The 19,950-nt window shown below is 46.8% G+C and overlaps 1 protein-coding gene across 1 annotated transcript; it reads left to right on the plus strand.

Annotated features, from left to right (window-relative positions):
• The first annotated feature begins 7,949 nt into the window (after window positions 1-7,949).
• Window positions 7,950-13,677, plus strand: LOC119354986 (probable serine/threonine-protein kinase PBL7). Its single transcript, XM_037621754.1, has 7 exons — window positions 7,950-8,153; window positions 8,189-8,455; window positions 9,395-9,515; window positions 10,113-10,312; window positions 10,691-10,880; window positions 12,163-12,554; window positions 12,959-13,677. The coding sequence occupies exons 1-7, from the start codon at window positions 7,950-7,952 to the stop codon at window positions 13,424-13,426; spliced, it is 1,842 nt and encodes a 613-aa protein (XP_037477651.1). The 3' UTR covers window positions 13,427-13,677.
• Window positions 13,678-19,950: the final 6,273 nt, after the last annotated feature.

Below are 19,950 nucleotides of genomic sequence, written 5' to 3' on the forward strand. Positions count from 1 at the left end.
GGTTACAACATTACAAATACTTAGAGAATAATTCCAAATAATGAACTATTTTGATTGCATGACAGAAGAAGTAAATATTTGACATGCAATTCAAATTGGAATTTGGCTTCGATTTTGGACAAGTGGAAAATTAGCTTAGTGTTCACAATGACATGACCACCATTAGAGGGAGATCACTGTAGCATGATTCTCGGGGTGTTACAAAGATCAAGTTTCCGCGGATGTCCGCGACATAGTTCAAGCTTTCAAATCTGACCTGATGGCCAGGGGCGTGGCTATCGATCTGCTCTAGATGGCCAAGCGAGTTGGCCCGCAGTACGAAGCCACCGAACACGAAGATCTATCCAGGGAGGAAGGTTTCTCCCTGGACAATGTTGTTGTGGATGATTGACGGAGCCATCGGACCGCTTGACGATGACACAATGGAACTCTCAATGAAAGCACCAATGTCGGTGTCAAAACCGGCGGATCTCGGGTAGGAGGTCCTGAACTATGTGTCTGAGGTTGATGGTAACAGGAGATAGGGAACACAATGTTTACCCAGGTTCAGGCCCTCTCGATGGAGGTAACACCCTACGTCCTGCTAGATTAATATTGATGAGTATGGGGGTTACAAGAGTTGATCTACCACGAGATCATAATGGCTAAAACCCTAGAAGTCTAGCCTATCTGATTATGATTGTCTCTACGGATTAAGTCCTCTGGTTTATATAGACACCGGACGGGACTAGGGTTATACAAAGTCGGTTACAGAGAAAGGAATCTTCATATCCAAACGTCAAGCTTGCCATCCACGCCAAGGAGAGTCCCATCCGGACACGGGTGAGAGTCTTCGGTCTTGTATCTTCGTAGCCCATCAGTCCGGCCCACGCCCAACAAGTCGGACGCCCGAGGACCCCTTAGTCCAGGACTCCCTCAGTCACCTCCATCGCTCGGAGGCACGGAGATAGACTGCCGTATGGCAGGCGGTTCGGCATTCCCCTCCGCAGCCACCGGGGGAGACTCAACCGCATGGGCCCACCAGGATGGGGTTGTCTCGAGGCCCCTCGAGACGTTCGGGGAGCAGCCCCCACTCGTCGAAGCGTGGCATTCCCCTGGCGAAGTCTCTCCCGTTCTTATAATCTTACAAGGGGAGCCCTCCCTGGGGAAGCGTGTCAGCCTCCCGTCCGACCAGGAGGCAGAGTACCCCGCTTAGCGCGTTTGAGGGCAGAGAAGGCGCCTGGAGCCTCATGGTGTCCTTACAACTAGTGAAGGCCCACATCGGATGGGAATGGCGCTGAATGGGAGCGATTCTCCACCAGATGAACTCCCTCACCACCATCGCCATCGTCATGCCCTCTCTCCTCTGGCCGGCCAGCCTAGCAGTGACTTGCATGAACCTCGGGCCGACGAGCCTCTCGTGCTTCCACCCGGAGCTCGGCTCTGCTGGAACCGACGGAGTTTGGAGCAGAGGCTGCGCACGACGGCATCGACGTACACCCATTGCTTCCAGAACCCCTCCGCGTCCGGATGGAGCTCCATCGCGCTCACCGGACAAAACGACATGCACCCAGAGCACCGTGCGCTGGCGACCAACTGGAGGGAGAAGAAGTGGCGGAGCAACGCCACCGAGGGGGCGATGCCCACGAAGGCCTCGCACAAGAACACGAAAGCAAAAAAAGGAGGATGATGGACTCTGGATCCAGATGCAATGCGTGAGCACAGTATTGAAGAAATCCGAGAACAGCGGAAGCAAGCCGGAGAAGAGGGCATGGAGGTGAAGGGCGATGGTGGTGGCCTCTAGGTCGTTCGAGGACCGAGAGGCGGGCCAGATCTTCGTCGCCTTCCACTCATTGGAGTCAGCTGCGGTCACCAGGCGGATTTTTTGGACCGGCCTAGGGCGGGTTCCGGCCCCTCCTGGCGGTCCGACGCCGTCGTGGCCCTACTCCTCTTCCTCTTGGGAGCCATGGGGGTATGGCGATCTAGAGGCGGCGGAAGATTCGACAGACAAAGCGCGAGGAAGGGAGGAACGGAAGGCAGGAGCGGAGCGGGGCAATGATGGCCCTGTTGCGTGCGCCAGTCTTTTGTCAGCCTGGGCAGTTGCCGATGGGATGTGGGGAAGTGGAGGCGTCCGCGCTCCGTCGTGCGCCACGCGTCAAGCCTGGCCCGCAGGAGATTGGGGCTTGCAGCGCTTCTCCCTTCGCCTCGAAGCCAGGACGAGTGCACCTTGGGCCCGGGGGCTACTGTTGGCATCCTGGGATTGGGGGTACCCAGACCTGTCTGCCCGTGGCCCAGCGCGTGACTTCATCGACGGCCCGCTATGGACCTACTCCAAGACCTTAAGGGCAAGACCCTCGCGAGAGCCCCTGGCCTCGTGAGGCGAACGACACCAAGACCTCCCGAGGAGCAGCTCCCGAGCCTGCCTCCCGAGGAGCGGAGATCTTTATGCAGGTACCCACCTCACGAGGCTCGCGATGACATGAGCCATGACAACCAAGGGCGCCAGTGGGCGCAGTCCAGGAATTTTTTTTCTCTTTCGTGCTAAGGAGGCAAGGACAAGAGCGGGTTCCCGAGGAGTCCCCCAAAGGCTTCCATTCCGGTGAAACAAGACCAAGACCATAGGCTCGGTAGGACAGATGTCATCGCCGAGCCCACAGTTGCGTCACGATCAAAAGCTCTGCAGCGAAGACCACCTTTCGTCAGGATATGATGTACTATTGTCCCCCTTCAAAATTGGCCAATGTGGTATTCCTTCCTGCCTAAGCTATGAGGGAGGAGAGCCGAGCCTAGTATAAGTATAGGCTAGTCTCCATCGTAGAGAGGGGATCAAACCCTTTGGCAATGGAACTCTCTCGAGGTAGCTCATCCACTGCACTAGTTCATACTCAACCTCCTCGCGAGGCCAATCCACCACAAAGCAGGAGTAGGGTTTTACACCGCAAGGTGGCCCGAACCTGGGTAAATCTCCGTGTTCATCTCTTTCCCCGCTCGCACTAACTCGACGAGGCCAAGCCGTGAGGCGGCTAGCTTGAGGCAGCAGCCAAGCTAGATCTTCGCACACGCCCTAGTGTTCGAACCTTGTTTGGGTCCACGAAGCCCCGATTCCGACAACTTCGAACATTAAGGGGGAGAGGAACTCGCCCAGCAAGCCGGAGACTTTGGGTACGTCAAAATCTCAGGAAGCTATGAAGCACCGGCATTGAAGGCTAGTTCGTGGGCTACTGAGGGAGTCCTCGGGCTGCCGGCATATCTCTCATGGGCCGAACAGGTGGGCCGCGCTGCGAACTACTAGAAGGTCAAACTATGAGGCGACTCCGTATCCGGACAAGAAGTCTTTGATGCCTTGGTGTGTCCTCCAAGTCAAGATAAGAAGAATCGACATGTTTATCCCTTCTTTGTAACCGACCATGTGTAACCCTAGTACCCGTGGTGTCTATATAAACCAGAGGGTTTAGTCCGTAGAGGCTAGAACAATATCCATCATCCGACTCACCTAGGGTTTAGTTCATCTGATCTCATGGTAGATCGACTCTATAATCATCCTACACACTTCAATATATTCAAGCAGGACGTAGGGTTTTACCTCTTCGAGAGGGTCCGAACCTGAGTAAACATCGTGTTCTTCGTCCCTTGTTCCCCATTGATCCAAGATCCACAACTCGGGACCCCCTACCTGAGATCCACCGGTTTTGACACCGACAATGTGTAAACCAAAAAAGATATATGATAATTATGGAACTCCGAGATTGCTTGGTAGTAACTAATAAGTGAACAAGGTCACAAAGCAAATATCTAAAAGAGTTAAATATACTACACGTGCCCTAACTTATCCGACGCGGTCAGTTTGGAGTCTAAATTTGAAAAATACACAAAAGTGGTGTCGTAACTTGTCTAGACGTTCAAATACGATGCCTGTGGACGTATTGCTGCCGTATCAAGGGCCCGTGTGGCATGCGAGCGTGCCGTTGGGCCACATGTCAGTGGGTGTGGGCGCGTTGTGAGCTGTGTGTGTAGTTTTTTTTATAGAAATACCCCTGGACTTTAGCTAATTCTCGGGAAAATATCATTACGGGCATTGGACGCATGCTATTTTTTTACGGCAACGCGCCTGTACTTTAATTAATTCTCATAAAAATATAAACACAAGTTTTTTTTTAGAATTGTTTTTTTTTAGAATTGCCACTGACCTCCTAGTTGCCTAACAAACAAGCGGACCAAGAGGCCACACTTTCATTTACATTTAACTGCCAGCTAACTTATATGCACGGTTCCACATATCTGCCTAACAAACAAACGGACCAAGAGGCCACACTTTCATTTACATTTAACTGCCAGCTAGCAATTTATATGCACGATTCCACATATCGCTTTGCACATGTTTTCTACAGTTGTTTTTTGAAGTACTACTTCGTTTTTTTTTTCAAGTGAAGTTTCCATTTAATTTTCATGATACATAAATCTTCCCATATGAAAAATAAAATAATTATCAATATGCAATTATTGTTTATTTTATATTTTTATTCTACTTTCATTATTGTGTGCCTTGAAGAGATAAACATGAAATTTTCCTAAAAATTATGTGGACATAAAAAGTTGAACGTATACTAAAAATTATTGTGTAAATTTATGCATCTTCATTGAGGACCATAAGCACGAAGAATTATTGTGTATCTCCATTCTATTTTTAAAATGCACAATTATTTAAAATTGACATTATTGTATTTAAAATCTGTTCAACATGTATTAAATATTATTGTGTGACAATAATAAATTCTAGAAATGTACTAACATGTTAAGCGTGTTCCGAGAAATTTAAGCGCATTCATAATTTTCAAAAAACACGGTGAGCATTTTCTAAAATAATATAAAAATGAAAAATGAACATGAACGTGAACGCGTATTTCAAAAAATGCTCACCGTGTTTTTAATATACGTTCAAATTTTTAATTCCACATCAATTTTAGAAAAACTTCATGTTTATCTCTTCAAAGTACACAATAATGGAAATAGAATAGACATAAAGTAAACAAAATTCCATATTGATAATTATTTTATTTTTTCATATGGAAAAATTTATGTATCATGAAAACTAAACATAAACTTCAGTCGAAGAAAAACAAGATAGTAACTTGAAAATAAATAATAAGAAAATTACTCTAGTAAAAGCAGAGCGATACGTGCAATCATCTATATAAACCGCTTGCTGATAATTTAGTGCAAACTAGACCGTGGCTGCCTGGTTCGCTCGATTGTTAGGCGATGAGGATGTCCCGTGTTCGAATTCCCTACACGCTGGCTTATTGGTATTTTTTGTGAGTATTAATTAAAATCAAGGGGTATTTTTCTTGCAAGAATTAATTAAAATCATGGGGCATTCATGTAAAAAAACACATAGCTCACATCGCGTCTCCGGCGCCTGCAACCACTAACATGTGACTCAGCGACAGGCTGGCATGCCACGCGGGCACTCAATACGGCGGCATACGTCCAGAGGCACTGTATTTGAACGCCTAGACAAGTTACGACACCATTTTTGTGTATTTTTCAAGTTTAGGCACCAAACTGACTACGCCGGACAAGTTAGGACACCTGTAGTGTATTTAACTCTATCTAAAAGCACATATGATTCATATCTATGCCACACACTAGGACTTACTGTATCATCACACTTCTACCATCATAATGTGATGGTCGTCACATTTCAGTTACGAAAGTTTATGCACACAAGTATGTTGAGATTTTTATTCTTCTTTACCATTGTATGGCGTTCCACACTTGCTTGCAATTGCAACAAAAAACAATGTCAGATCTAAAAAAATGCATACCACATGATAATTCCTTCTCGTAAAGGTAAACTAGAAAATGGCTCAATAGTGACACCATAGGTTCTATGCGTCACTCTAGTGCGTACTATTATCTTCACTCCATCTTTCTCTAACTTTTCATATCCTTGATTACATAATTTGACAACTCTCATGCTAGCGCCTTATGAAAGCGCAAAAGTGAAACTAAATTCATCTATGGTCATATTAAAAACACTATAAGATCACAATCCCGTAATCTCCATGGAAAAACAACGATAATCACACGATAATTCCCCCTAAAACTAAAAAAACACGAATGATGAAATCCTATATCTAAGTGGCACATTTGTTCACCTTCTCTTCATCTCAATTTATTCAATATGACATAATCCAACAACTCAGTATGATATGGCCTTTCAATTGTATACACGTCAAGAAAGTATAATCCTAAAGTTAAGGTCTCTCACATCACAAATAGTCATAGAGCAAACATTGCAGAGCCACTCAAATGAAGACCCACAGTAGAATCACAATTCTACCATCACAGTGTAATGGGTATCGCGTTTCAGTTAGTAAAGTTTAAGCACAAAATAATGTTAAGATTTTATTCTTCCTTGGTATTATATGGCATTTCATACTTGCTTGCAATTGCAATGGAAAATGCTATCATGTATCCGGCAATGCACACCGTATGATAATTTAATTCATGCCACATGATAGTTCTTTCTCATAAAGGTAAACTAGAATCATATATGCTTCCTAGAAAAATAGAAAATGACTCAACCGTTACACCACAGTTTCTATGCGTCACTCTAGTGATGCCGTTATCTTCACACCATCTTTCTCTACCTTTTATATCCCTGACTGCAAAATTTGACAACCTTTTTCTTTGCGAGAACAAAATCCAACAACCATGCGTTATTCACGTGGAAAAGTGAATTTGGATTTATTTCAGGCCATTGCAAAAATACTGTAAGATCACAAAGTCATAACAAACACTCGGAAGAAAAACAACAACAAAGGTCACAAAAACAATTAAGTAAAATGATGAAAGCACCCTGTCTTAATTTTTTTAAGATAGTATAATCTGACAATTTATATGCTCTATATGCTCAAACCTTTCAGTTGTATGCGCATTCTAAAAGTAAACCAAATTTAAATTCTCTCACCCTCAATAACTATCGTCGCAGAAACACTATAGCGCCACTCAAATAAAGACCCACATGATATTTATCTTAACTTTGATCCTTTAGAGCATCTCCAGCCGCGTCCTCAAGAGACTTTCCCCAAGCGTTTTCTTAGCGTTGGCAGGCGAAAATCGGCCCAGTCACGTCCCCATGAGTTCGTTTTTTGTCGGGTTGGGCCGAAATAACAGTCGGCGCACCCGAGCCGAACCCGGCGCGCTGGGGGCGCCCGGGGGCGTCGGCACAAGCGAAAAGGGGCGTGGGGCCGCTCTGTCGGCGAGAGGAGGGCCTTTTCCCGCCGTTTCTTCCCGCTTTCCCCCCGGCTTCCTTCTCATTCTCTCCATTCCTCCCACCAATCTCCCTCCTCCTCCCCTCGTCGGACGCCATGTCATCGAAGAAATACGTGATCCCCGCGCCGCGACGGCTGCGACCGTCGCCGCTGCCCAGCCGAAGTAGTGGAAGCCGAGGGCGTCGCCGTCCAAGCCACCGGGCATATCCAACGCCGTCTGGAGGGCGGAAGTCCAGCGTTGGGAGGCTGTCACCACCGACCGGCGGAACAGGGCCAACGCCAAGAAGGCCAGGGACAACGCGGCGCTCGCGGCTGCGGCCGAACAAGCCGAGGCGGCTCACGTGGGGATGATGAATCCTCCCAGGGGCCACGCCCAGTACGCGCCCTGAAGCTAGCAAAGCGCCGGTTCTCCGGCCGGCTTCTCGTCGTCGCCGCAACCCTGGGGATGCACGCCGTCGTCGGGCTACGCCGACGGGGACGCGCACGGTGGGTTCAACCCCAACATCACCTTCCCCCATGGTCACCCGGCCCAGCACGCCCTCGCCCGTCTTCGCCGGCGTGCAGTACCCTCCATACAACTACTCACCACCGGCCTACGCGTCGTCCCCGACGCCCCCTCTCTGTCGTGGCGCGCTGCCCTTCTCACAAGCTTCCGCATCGCACCTTGGCGGCACTGATGCGACCGAGGCCGACATGGACGACATCATCACGGCAGGCTCGACCGCCGCCGCCGCGTCCCCCGGGTTCACTACCCAGGACGAGATGATTGGCCTCGATGGCGACATGGACAGCGAGCTCGAGTACGACGAGGAGGAGCCGGACGAGCAGGAGGACGAGAACGAGGAGTCGGCGCCGATTCCGGCGAAGAGACGCAAGAAGAAGGGGCGGTTAGGACCGGTGAGCCACGCATCAAGTGGTTGTCTAAGGAGCAGGAATGTCTCGCCAAAGCGTGGAAAGTCGTCTGCCTCGACCCGATCATCGGCAGGAACCAGAGCATCGACACGTATTGGAAGCGCATCAATGCCGAGTTTGACAAGCGCAAACTCGTTGACCCCGACTTCAAAGGCGTCTTCATGCAGCGCGGGTCGAAGGCAATGGCGAACCGTTGGGGGCTCATCCAGTCGGCGTGCAACAAATGGCATGGGATCGTCGAGAAGATCGCAGCTCGCCCGGAGAGCGGCGCCAGCGTTGAGGATCAGGTATGGCACGCCGGTGTCCCGCTTCTTCTCGCCATGAGCCCCCGCCAACTGTTTGTTGCTCGGCGTAGCTGCTGTACATGTTCACCATGTATCGCCAGGACAGTTGGGGGCTCATCCAAGCCCGAGCCATGATGCCTCCACGATGCCCAGCAGCACAGAAGCCCGCCGACGCCGCCCATCACCGAAGCAGGCCCGACACCGCCAAGCCCGCGCACGCCAACTCCGCTGACGCCGGAGGCCGACCCCGCCGTGTGAAGCGTTGCACGCGCGTCCTTTCTTTTTTGTATGTCGAACTTTTCATACAATCGCCGAGCTGATGATTGTCGAACTGGGCCGATGTGATCGACGGGCTTGTGGCATCTTTTGTGAGCGGGAATGTCCACGTTGAATTTGCCACGGTTTGGGAGGCGTCGCCTCGGGACGTGGCTGTGAGCTAGGTCGTCCCCAGTGGTCAATCTAGCGCCGGTTCGTCCCCAGGCCGTTCTTTTTCGGCGTCCTAGGGAGCCGAACGGGACTGGAGATGCTCTCATGGGAAAGAGGCAACCAAGATAGATCACACGGAAAAGGAAAAAAAAAGTGAAAATGACAGTGAGGTCCTAACCTCCCATAGACCATGGTTACCCGTTTCTTACCAACCCCAGTCCCGAGGGCCGCCTGTTAAGACGCAGCGGCGCAAAACGGCAGCAGCCAAAGGCAAGGCCGAAACCGCGTCGGCTCACGGAGTCCACCACCAGTCTCCTCCCCTCCTCCTCCTCCTACCCCCGCCTCCAAGGCCCCTCCGCCCGCCCGCCGACCTGGTCCGCTGGTCCGGGGTGCTCTGTCCGGCACGAATCCAGCGGCGCTTGTTGCGGAATGCGGGGAGTTCATTGGTGAGCCGCTATGGGTTGCTTCCCGTGCTTCGATTCGGGCTCCGACGGGGAGCTGCTCTACCCCAAGCAGGGCGGCGGAGGCGGCGGAAATGGCACGGGCGGACGTACTGTGTCCGCGGCATCGTCCTCCGGCGTCGGCGCCCGCGAGGAGAGACCCATGGTCCCGCCGCGCGTCGAGAAGCTCCCCGCAGGTGCGTGCGTCTCTCCGATCGGCCTTCTGGTCGATTGATGGGAGTAGGATCGGATCCGTTGATGGTTTGATGCTCTCTGTTAATCTCTTCTCCCCTTTTCCTCCACCGGCACGGCGGCACCACGGGCCGGAGTGGAGGGGAAGAGACGCTCGGCTTCAGGACTTGTAGATTCGTGTAAGATAGTAATCGTTTCGTTAGAGCAGCCTGGCCTTGCGCGGAATAATAGCTCAGATCTGGATCTTGTGGCGATCTTTTCGTCGACTTTGCGTGACCGTGGGGGCTGAGCTGTGGAAGAAGTGCCTCATGAGGGTTTGATGCTCTTTGTTGGTCTTTTCTCGCTGGACTCTAGAATCTAATGGCTGGTGACGGTGGACAAGGTGATCCTGGTGAATGGGATTGAGGGAAAAGACGGGAATAAAGTGTGGTTAGTAATCCCCTAAGATATTTCTGATAGTGGGTACAAATATCTTACCTACTAGGCTGGTTTCCGCGATTTATCGTATGACAACTCATTCAATTAGGAGTAGAATGCTTATTTGGGTTGGTGCCTTCATCGTGATTGTATCTTCATCTGCATGACGATGTGAATATGTGCAGGGGCTGAGAAGGCAAGGGCAAAAGGCAATGCCGGAATGAAGGAGCTTTCAGATCTCAGGGATGCCAATGGCAATGTCCTCTCTGCGCAGACATTCACCTTCCGCCAGCTTACAGCTGCCACGAGGAACTTCAGGGAGGAATGCTTCATTGGGGAGGGAGGGTTCGGACGTGTTTACAAGGGCCGTCTTGATGGAGGCCAGGTAACTTGTTTTGTTGGCAAAGCTAGGTCTTAATTTTTGTTTCCGTCTTTCTTGTTTCTTGATGTTAGAGTAGTACCGAGGTTACTTGGTTGTATCAAAGGTGCCATTGATTCGTCTAGGACATCCAAGAAAACCAGTGTTTGCACATGATCAGTGGATGCCCACATGCAAGAAAAGTCCATGTTCACTTATAGGCATGGCAGATTCAATTTCTGCCGGCCTTGGCTGCTCGACTGTCCGTAGGCCCTTTGTTAATTGAGCAAGATGAAGCACATGAAACAATTAATGCTTGCCATCTGAATGAAGTATTTTATGTCCTAAAGCATGAGACGGGGCCTAACACATGCAAAGCTGAAATGTTTGAAGCACCTGTTGCAGGTTGTTGCTATAAAGCAGCTCAATAGGGATGGAAACCAAGGAAACAAAGAATTTCTGGTGGAGGTCCTCATGCTCAGTTTGCTGCATCATCAAAACCTTGTTAATTTGGTTGGTTATTGCGCTGATGGAGAGCAACGCCTTCTGGTGTATGAGTATATGCCCCTTGGATCATTGGAAGACCATCTCCATGGTAAGACTGTTTGTTGCTTTCTATATTGGCGTTGTGCAGACTGCAGAGCAATGCCTTTTGAGCCTCCATTCATGTTTTTGTGCGGCTACTGTGCACATATGTGATACTGGTTGTTTCTCACATGTTTGGTTCAGTACAGGTTGTCAATCTGCTATTCTGTCTGCCCCCATCTGTCCATGATTGTTTTATTGTTGCTCCATGTGCATGATTCTTTTCTTGATTGTGAGACATTTTGCTCTGCCAAGTCCTTTTGTCCATGCAGCGGTACATAACATGCACAGTATCCAGTAGGTTTCTCTGATTGACCTTGCTGGCTCCATCTTTATCTGTTACCTAATTATAGTTGGGTGAACATCCTGTATTTGTATGTATGTTTGTTAGCATGGTGGTATAACTTAATCTACTACTTACTTGGTCATGTCAACCGCTTGAGACATGGCTGCTGCATATTTTATATTCTGGGAAATATATGAAGAGTGCAAATTAGGTAATTTGACTCTATTAGTGATCTGTGGTGAGTGTGGTCAAATATTGGATGTCTTCCATGTGTATGTGGTTTAATATCGATGATACATTCATACGGTCATACCCCGTGTGTACTTTTAGTGCAAGATATAATTTATTTTCGTAAGGCAGGAAAGAAGTTGATATTCAAATACTGAACTTCATTTAGGTTCATTTTGCTACCAAGCTCACCGAAGTGAATAAAGCAATCACTGTGACGGTAGAATTGCTAGATGTGCCGGTTAATTTGATTATTTAAACAAGGGGTCATGTAAATTATTGTCTTGAAGAATGTAGTTGGGGACCAGAGAATAGACCAGCTACTAGCTAAGTCAGATGTGCCAATAATTGGAACCTAGCATGAAAACATATTGCTGACATAACAGTAAGTAACCCTGTTCCAGATGACTCGGTTTTTCTGGGCTGTGCTGTTGTCAATGTTGTGCACAGAAAGTACATTACTGAACTATATCAGTTGAGCTCAGATCTAGCTATGCAACTGTGCAGTAGGAACATTTTCTTTTGAACCATGTGGATGTCTTCCCGATTCGTATCTTCATGGGCCAATGTTTTTCTTTTTGTGGTATTCATGGGTCAATTTTTGGGATAGGAATGCATAGTCCTTTAATTCGCTAGTGCTGCAAATGCAACTTCGTTACTTCAGAAACTCCATGCAAAAAAAAGAACATCTGTATAACTATTACGTTCAATCTTGCTCCAAGCAACTCTGCGTATTTCGCTTTTGGCTAAATTAACTTCTGTGTAACACTTGATGCAGATCTCCCTCCTGATAAGGAACCGTTGGACTGGAACACTAGGATGAAAATTGCAGCTGGTGCTGCTAAAGGGCTGGAATACCTCCATGACAAGGCACAACCACCAGTTATATATAGAGACTTCAAGTCATCAAATATTCTATTGGGTGATGATTTCCATCCAAAGCTGTCAGACTTTGGTCTCGCTAAATTGGGTCCTGTTGGTGACAAGTCTCATGTCTCTACACGTGTGATGGGAACATACGGCTATTGTGCTCCAGAATATGCTATGACAGGGCAACTTACAGTCAAGTCAGATGTCTATAGCTTTGGAGTGGTGTTGCTTGAGTTGATTACTGGCCGGAAGGCCATTGACAGCACCAGACCTCATGGGGAACAAAACCTCGTGTCGTGGGTATGCTATGTTAAAATTGTTCATAATCAATTGTTGCTATTTCCTACTCATTCTATCAGATTATCTATCCATATATCACTTGTTGATAGTCAGATATCAGTTTCTCTTATATATTTGCTGGGTAACTGGATATTTAATTATGATGGGAAGTTGGGAAATAAATGTGGGGGTATATTTAGAAGCTATTAAGGACCTTTTTTCAAGTAAAAATTAGTATGATAGAAGCATGATTATGACAATGCTTATCCACAATCGCTTATGGATACAAGTAGTAGAAAGTATGTTGGGAGCAGGCCACAGTTTGCAAGTAGCAGTAGAAATATTAGTCCTTTGTGCAATGCTTATGATTTTTCATGTGTCATGGAATTAATTGTGTAGTAATGGCATTCTTTATACATTGCCAGGCACGCCCTCTTTTCAATGACAGGCGGAAGCTCCCAAAGATGGCTGATCCAGGGCTGCAGGGACGATATCCCATGCGTGGGCTCTACCAAGCCCTCGCTGTGGCGTCAATGTGTATTCAGTCAGAGGCTGCTTCGCGACCACTTATCGCTGATGTTGTGACTGCTCTTTCCTACCTGGCGTCCCAAATTTATGATCCTAATGCGATCCATGCCTCGAAAAAGGCAGGTGGCGACCAGCGAAGTAGGGTTTCTGATAGTGGAAGGACGCTCCTGAAGAATGATGAGGCAGGCAGCTCTGGACACAAGTCGGATCGAGATGATTCCCCCAGGGAGCCTCCTCCGGGTATCCTTAATGACAGGGAGAGGATGGTGGCTGAGGCGAAGATGTGGGGTGCGAACCTGCGGGAGAAGACGCGTGCTGCTGCCAATGCACAGGGGAGCCTCGATTCTCCAACTGAAACCGGATAGCGGCAGTCGTCAACCTGTGGCCTTGTGTTTTCTCTCTGTCGACTGTGCTTGCTTTCGATTGGCGGGGAAAGATGAATTGGGTGCTTTCCGGTGGTGTTAGATGTGTACATTTATAGGGGCAAAACAAAAACAAAACAAAACAAGAGGAGAATTGGGTGGCTTTGTACTGGATATGGTCGTACCTGTAAATTCTCGGAAAATTTTGCGACGATGGAGAACAAATCTGAACTCGTGTCTGTTGTCCCTGTTCCTCTTTCTTTGTTTGTATAATTTGCATTGCTTTATGTTTTTTCTTGGTTATTATAGGATTTGCACTGGTTGCGGGCTTGCATCCTGATTCTTCTAGCCTTTGGATCGCTGGATTGGATGGCTCAACAGGTTTCACCAGGTTTTTTGTGCTTGCTAGGTACTAGTAGTGCTCGGTTCCTCTTTAGCTAAAGTGGAGGCCCTTACAATATATAATTTTACTACGGTTTATTTGATCGTTTGTTGATGCGAGGGGCCCTAGCAATCCGTAACTTTCTAGCACGTGTTGTTTTTGTTACTTGACTAGTAAGATGCTCGTGCTACGTTACGGATAACACAAGATTAGATGGATTTAAGTTATAGTCAGAGACCGTATATTGCCACGGAAAATAAAATATGTACGGAGATATTGATCGAAGCAATGCTATGTTGTTGATAGGTACACATGGAGCACGATCCAAAGAACATATATGCTATAGCTTGAGCGCACATGCATAAATGGTTCCATGAGAAATAATTATGAAGTAGAAGTGTTTTACTGAATGCTTTGCCAAATATGCGTAGGAAAAATGAATCAGTATACAACGCCACCATGAAGAGAAGAAATATTCCAGACACAACTCACACAGCTAGTTCCACTTAATTAATTACATAACTTAGGCATCTATCAGGCCATGGAATCATTTGTCAAGCATAGTATACCCTTCGTTTTAGTTGTCTGCTCAAAACATATGTGTCAACAATATGAATCCAGGAGTTTTCGCTTCCTGTTATCTATGTGATCAGGAAGAAGACAATGTGGAACATCTACTCATCCAATGCGTTTACTCAAGACAGGTATGGCACACGGCCTTGTCCAGTGTAAGGATTGCGCCAACGCTAGCACCGGTGGCGAATGATAACTTGGAATCGTGGTGGGGTAGCACCCATAAGCTGATTCGCAAGGAGAACCGTAGAGCTTTCGATAGCCTGGTGATTCTGGTGTGTTGGCACCTATGGAAGCAACGAAATGCTCGAGTCTTCCATCCGAAGACTCCGTCTATCTCCGCCTCTGTATTAGTGTCTAGGATTCTTGATGAGCTGCGCATGTGGGAGACAGCGGGAGGGTGGGGAGTTGAAAACATTGTGTGAGGAGTTAATATAGTGTGTGGAGTTGGAGTTGGCCATAGCCTCAGTCGGCTTGTGACTGGTGGCTATGCTTGTAACTCTCTTGTACATTTCTTTCACTCTTCTATAAAGCTAAGGTACGCAATTTGCGTACTCTCGAAAAAAAAGTTTTCGCTTCATCTATCTGGTTACCTAAAAGGACATAAGATCAGACAATCACTACTGCATACATAATTGTCTCTGTTATATTCAGACAAAGGAAAAAGAATGTGCCTATTCAGGATTTGTAGTACATTTAAACAAAGCAAGAAAATGAGCAGCACCGGCAGTATATTTTCACTGAGCAAAGAAACAAGATATACATGAGTGAATAGCAAAAAACCACTACATTACGGGCTAGGGTTACCAAAAACTATCACTTTTCTTAATTTCCTAAAATGCTATCACAATTTTGGTTCGCTGTTCCAAAAAAACCAAATCGCTATGTGATTAAATTTTAAACATTTTTATGACAGCTGGGCCCACCAATAAGAAAATCGTTTCTTTGACCGTTGCCTTCCACGTGGGGCCCATATGTCAGCTTCAACCCTGCTCTTTGGAACCATTTTCCCTCTGCCTCATTTCAGCGAGCAGCTTGTGTGCGTGCAGCTCACCCAGGACAGAAGCGGCCGCCGTCGGGGAGCTATGCGTGCAGTTCTCCTAGGACAGTGATACGTCTCCAACGTATCTATAATTTTTGATTGTTCCATGCTATTAAAGTATCATTCTTGGATGTTTTATACTCATTTACTAGCAACTTTATATCATTTTTTGGACTAACCTATTGACATAGTGCCCAGTGTCAGGTGCTTTTTTTGCTTGGTTTTTACTTTGCAGAATATCAATACCAAACAGAGTCCAAATGCCATGAAACATTTTGGAGAATTTTTTCTGCCCAGAAGACACCCAGGAGGCCCAAGAAGTGCACCAGAGGGGTCCCATGGGGCCCACTAGGCACCAGGGCGCCCCAGGGCCCGCAGGCGCGGCCTGGTGGGTAGTAGAGCCCACAGGCACCCCCCTCCACTGACCTCTGCCTCTATAAATACTCTAAAATCCCAAAAATCCTAGGGGAGTCGAGGAAACATAATTCCAGCCGCCATAAGTTCCAGAACCACGAGATCCAATCTATAGGCCTTTTCCGGCACTGCCGGAGGGGGCTACGATCACCGAGGGGTTATTCATCATCACCGTTGCCCCTCTGATGATGCGTGAGTAGTATACCACAAACCTACGGGTCCGTAGGTAGTAGCTAGATGATTTCTTCTCTCTCTTTTTGATCTTCAATACGATGTTCTCCTTGATGTTCTTGGAGATCTATTTGATGTAATTGAAGGAAATATGCCCAGAGGCAATAATAAAGTTGTTATTTTATATTTCCTTACTCATGATAAAGGTTTATTATTCATGCTAGAATTGTATTGATCGGAAACTTAAATACATGCGTGAATACATAAACAAATAACGTGTCCCTAGTGAGCCTCTACTAGACTAGCTCGTTGATCAAAGATGGTTAAAGTTTCCTAACCATAGACATGTGTTGTCATTTGATAACAGGATGAGATCATTAGGAGAATGATGTGACGGACAAGACCCATCCGTTAGCTTAGCATATTGATCATTCAGTTTATTGTTATTGCTTTCTTCATGTCAAATACATATTTCTTCGACTATGAGATTATGCAACTCCCGGATACCGGAGGAATGCCTTGTGTGCTATCAAATGTCACGACATAACTATGTGATTATAAAGATGCTCTACAGGTATCTCCGAAGGTGTTTGTTGAGTTGGCATAGATCAAGATTATGATTTGTCACTCCAAGTATCAGAGAGGTATCTCTGGGCCCTCTCGGTAATACACATCATAAGCTTGCGAGCAAACGGCTAAGGAGTTAGTCACGAGGTGATGTATTACGGAACGAGTAAAGAGACTTGCCGGTAATGAGATTGAACTAGGTATGAAGATACCGACGATCGAATCTCGGGCAAGTAACATACCCATGGACAAAGGGAATTACGTATGTTGTCATAACGGTTCGACCGATAAAGATTTTTGTAGAATATGTAGGAGCCAATATGGGCATCCAGGTTCCGCTATTGGTTATTGACCGGAGAGGTGTCTCGGTCATGTCTACATAGTTCTCGAACCCGTAGGGTCCGCACACCTAACGTTTGTTGACGATATAGTGTTATATGAGTTATATGAGGTGACCGAATGTTGTTCGGAGTCTCGGATGAGATCACAGACATGACGAGGAGTCTTGAAATGGTCGATAGGTAAATATTGATATATAGGACGATGGTATTTGGACACCAGAAGTGTTTCGGGACGTACCGGGAAGAAATCGGGTCACCGGAAGGGGTTCCGGACACCCCCGGCATGTATATGGGCTTAATGCGCCAAGGGAGGGATAGACCAGCCCACAGGGGGCTAGTGTGTCCCTTTCCCTAGCCAAATAGCCCTAGGGAAGGAAAAGGGGAAGGGCTAGCCCCTCCTGCCTTTCCCTCTCATGGGAGAAAGGAAGGGGGGGCACCCTTCCCTGCCTTTCCCTCGCTCCTATACATGGCAGGGGGCGCCACCTTGGGAGAGACCCCAAGTAGGACTCCTCCTACTTGGGCGCCCCCTTGGCTGCACCTCCGGGATGAAGCTTCCCGGGCCAACCTTACATGTCCACGCACATGAGACCGGTTCCACCGACAGACATGCAACTAGTTTTGCATAAAGCTAGCTGGCGGGTGTCTGTTTCTCCTACTTTAGTTGAATCGAATTTGACTGCGGCCGGTCCTTGAAGAAGGTTAAAATAGCAAACTTGACGAAACACCGTTGTGGTTTTGATGCCTTGGTAAGAATGGTTCTTGCTAGAAGCCCGTAGCAGCCACGTAAAACTTGCCACAACAAAGTAGAGGACGTCTAACTTGTTTTTGCAGGGCATGTTGTGATGTGATATGGTCAAGAAATGATGTGATATACGTTGTTGTATGAGATGATCATGTTTTCTAAGTTATCGGCAACTGGCAGGAGCCTTATGGTTGTCGCTTTATTGTATGAAATGCAAATGCCATGTAATTGCTTTACTTTATCACTATGCATTAACGATAATAGTTGGCGAGACGACCATGACACAATGATGGAGATCAAGGTGTCGAGCCAGTGACAATGGAGATCGTTACGATGCTTTGGAGATGGAGATCAAAAGAACAAGATGATGATGGCCATATCATGTCACATATTTTGATTGCATGTGATGTTTATCTTTTATGCATCTTATTTTGCTTAGTACGGCGGTAACATTATAAAATGATCCCTTCACGAAATTTCAAGGTATAAGTGTTTTCCCTGAGTATGCACCGTTGCGATAGTTCATCGTGTTGAGACACCATATGATGATCGGGTGTGATAGACTCTACGTTCACATACAACGGGTGCAAGATAGTTTTGCACATGCGGAATACTCGGGTTAAACTTGACGAGCCTAGCATGTACAGACATGGCCTCAGAACACTGGAGACCGATAGGTCAAACGTGAATCATATAGTAGATATGGTCAACATAGAGATGTTCACCATTGATGACTACCCCATCTCACGTGATGATCGGACATGGGTTAGTTGATTTGGATCGCGTATCACTTAGATGACTCGAGGGATGTCTATTTAAGTGGGAGTTCTTAAGTAATTTGATTAATTGAACTTAATTTATCATGAAATTAGTACTAATAGTATTTACATATCTATGTTGTAGATCAATAGCTTGCGATATAGCTCCTATATTTTTTTGATATGTTCCTAGAGAAAAGTTGAAAGATGATAGTAGCAATGATGTAGACTGGGACCGTGATCTGAGGATTATCCTCATTGTTGCACAGAAGAATTATGTCCTTAATGCACGACTAGATGACAGACCTATTGTAGGAGTAGATGCAGATGTTATGAAAGTCTGGCAAGATCTGTATGATGACTACTTACTAGTTTAGTGCACCATGATTTACGGCTTAGAACTGGAACTTCAAAAACGTTTTGAATGCCATGGAGCATATGAGATGATCCAAGAGCTGAAGTTGGTATTTCAGACTCATGCCCGTGTCGAGAGGTATGAGACCACTACCAAGTACTTTGCCTACAAGATGGAGGAGAATAAGCTCAGCCAGTGAGCATGTGCTCAGAATGTTTGGGTACTACAATCGCTTGAATCAAGTGGGAGTTAATCTTCCAGATAAGATAGTGATTGACAGAGTTCTCTAGTCAATATCACCAAGCTACTAGAACTTCGTGATGAACTATAATATGCAATCGATGATGAAAATGATTCCCAAACTCTTCGCGATGCTGAAATCAGCGAAAGAAATCAAGAAAGAGCATCATGAGTTGATGGTTAACAAGACCACTAGTTTCAAGAAAAAGGGCAAAGGGAAAGAAAGGGAACTTCAAAAAGAATGGCAAGCAAGTTGCCACTCCCATGAAGAAGCCCAGAGCTAGACCCAAGCCTGAAACTGAGTGCTTCTACTGCAAAGGAAGCGAAACTGCCCCAAATACTTGGCGGATAAGAAGGATGGCAAAGTGAACAAAGGTATATTTGACATACATGTTATTGATGTGTACTTTACTAGTGTTCATAGTAGCCCCTGGGTATTTGATACTGGTTCAGTTGCTAAGATTAGTATCTCGAAATAGGAGTTGCAAAATGAACAGAGCCTAGTTAATGGAGAGGTGATGATGTGTGTTGGAAGCGATTCCAAGGTTGATAAGATCACCATCGCGCACTCCCCGTACCTTCGGGATTAGTGTTGGATGTAAATAATGTTGGGGAACGTAGTAATTTCAAAAAAAATTCTACGCACACGCAAGATCATGGTGATGTATAGCAACGAGAGGGGAGAGTGTCATCCACGTACCCTCATAGACCTTTAAGCGGAAGCGTTATGACAACACGGTTGATGTAGTCGTACGTCTTCATGGTCGACCGATCCTCAGTACCGAACGTACGACACCTCCGCGTTCAGCACACGTTCAGCTCGGTGACGTCCCGCGAACTCACGATCCAGTAGAGCTCGGGGGAGAGTTTCTTCAGCACGACGGCGTGGTGATGATGTTGATGAAGCTACCGTTGCAGGGCTTCGCCTAAGCACCGCTACAG

This window comes from Triticum dicoccoides, chromosome 2A, assembly GCF_002162155.2.
Source record: "Triticum dicoccoides isolate Atlit2015 ecotype Zavitan chromosome 2A, WEW_v2.0, whole genome shotgun sequence".
Lineage (NCBI taxonomy): Eukaryota > Viridiplantae > Streptophyta > Magnoliopsida > Poales > Poaceae > Triticum > Triticum dicoccoides.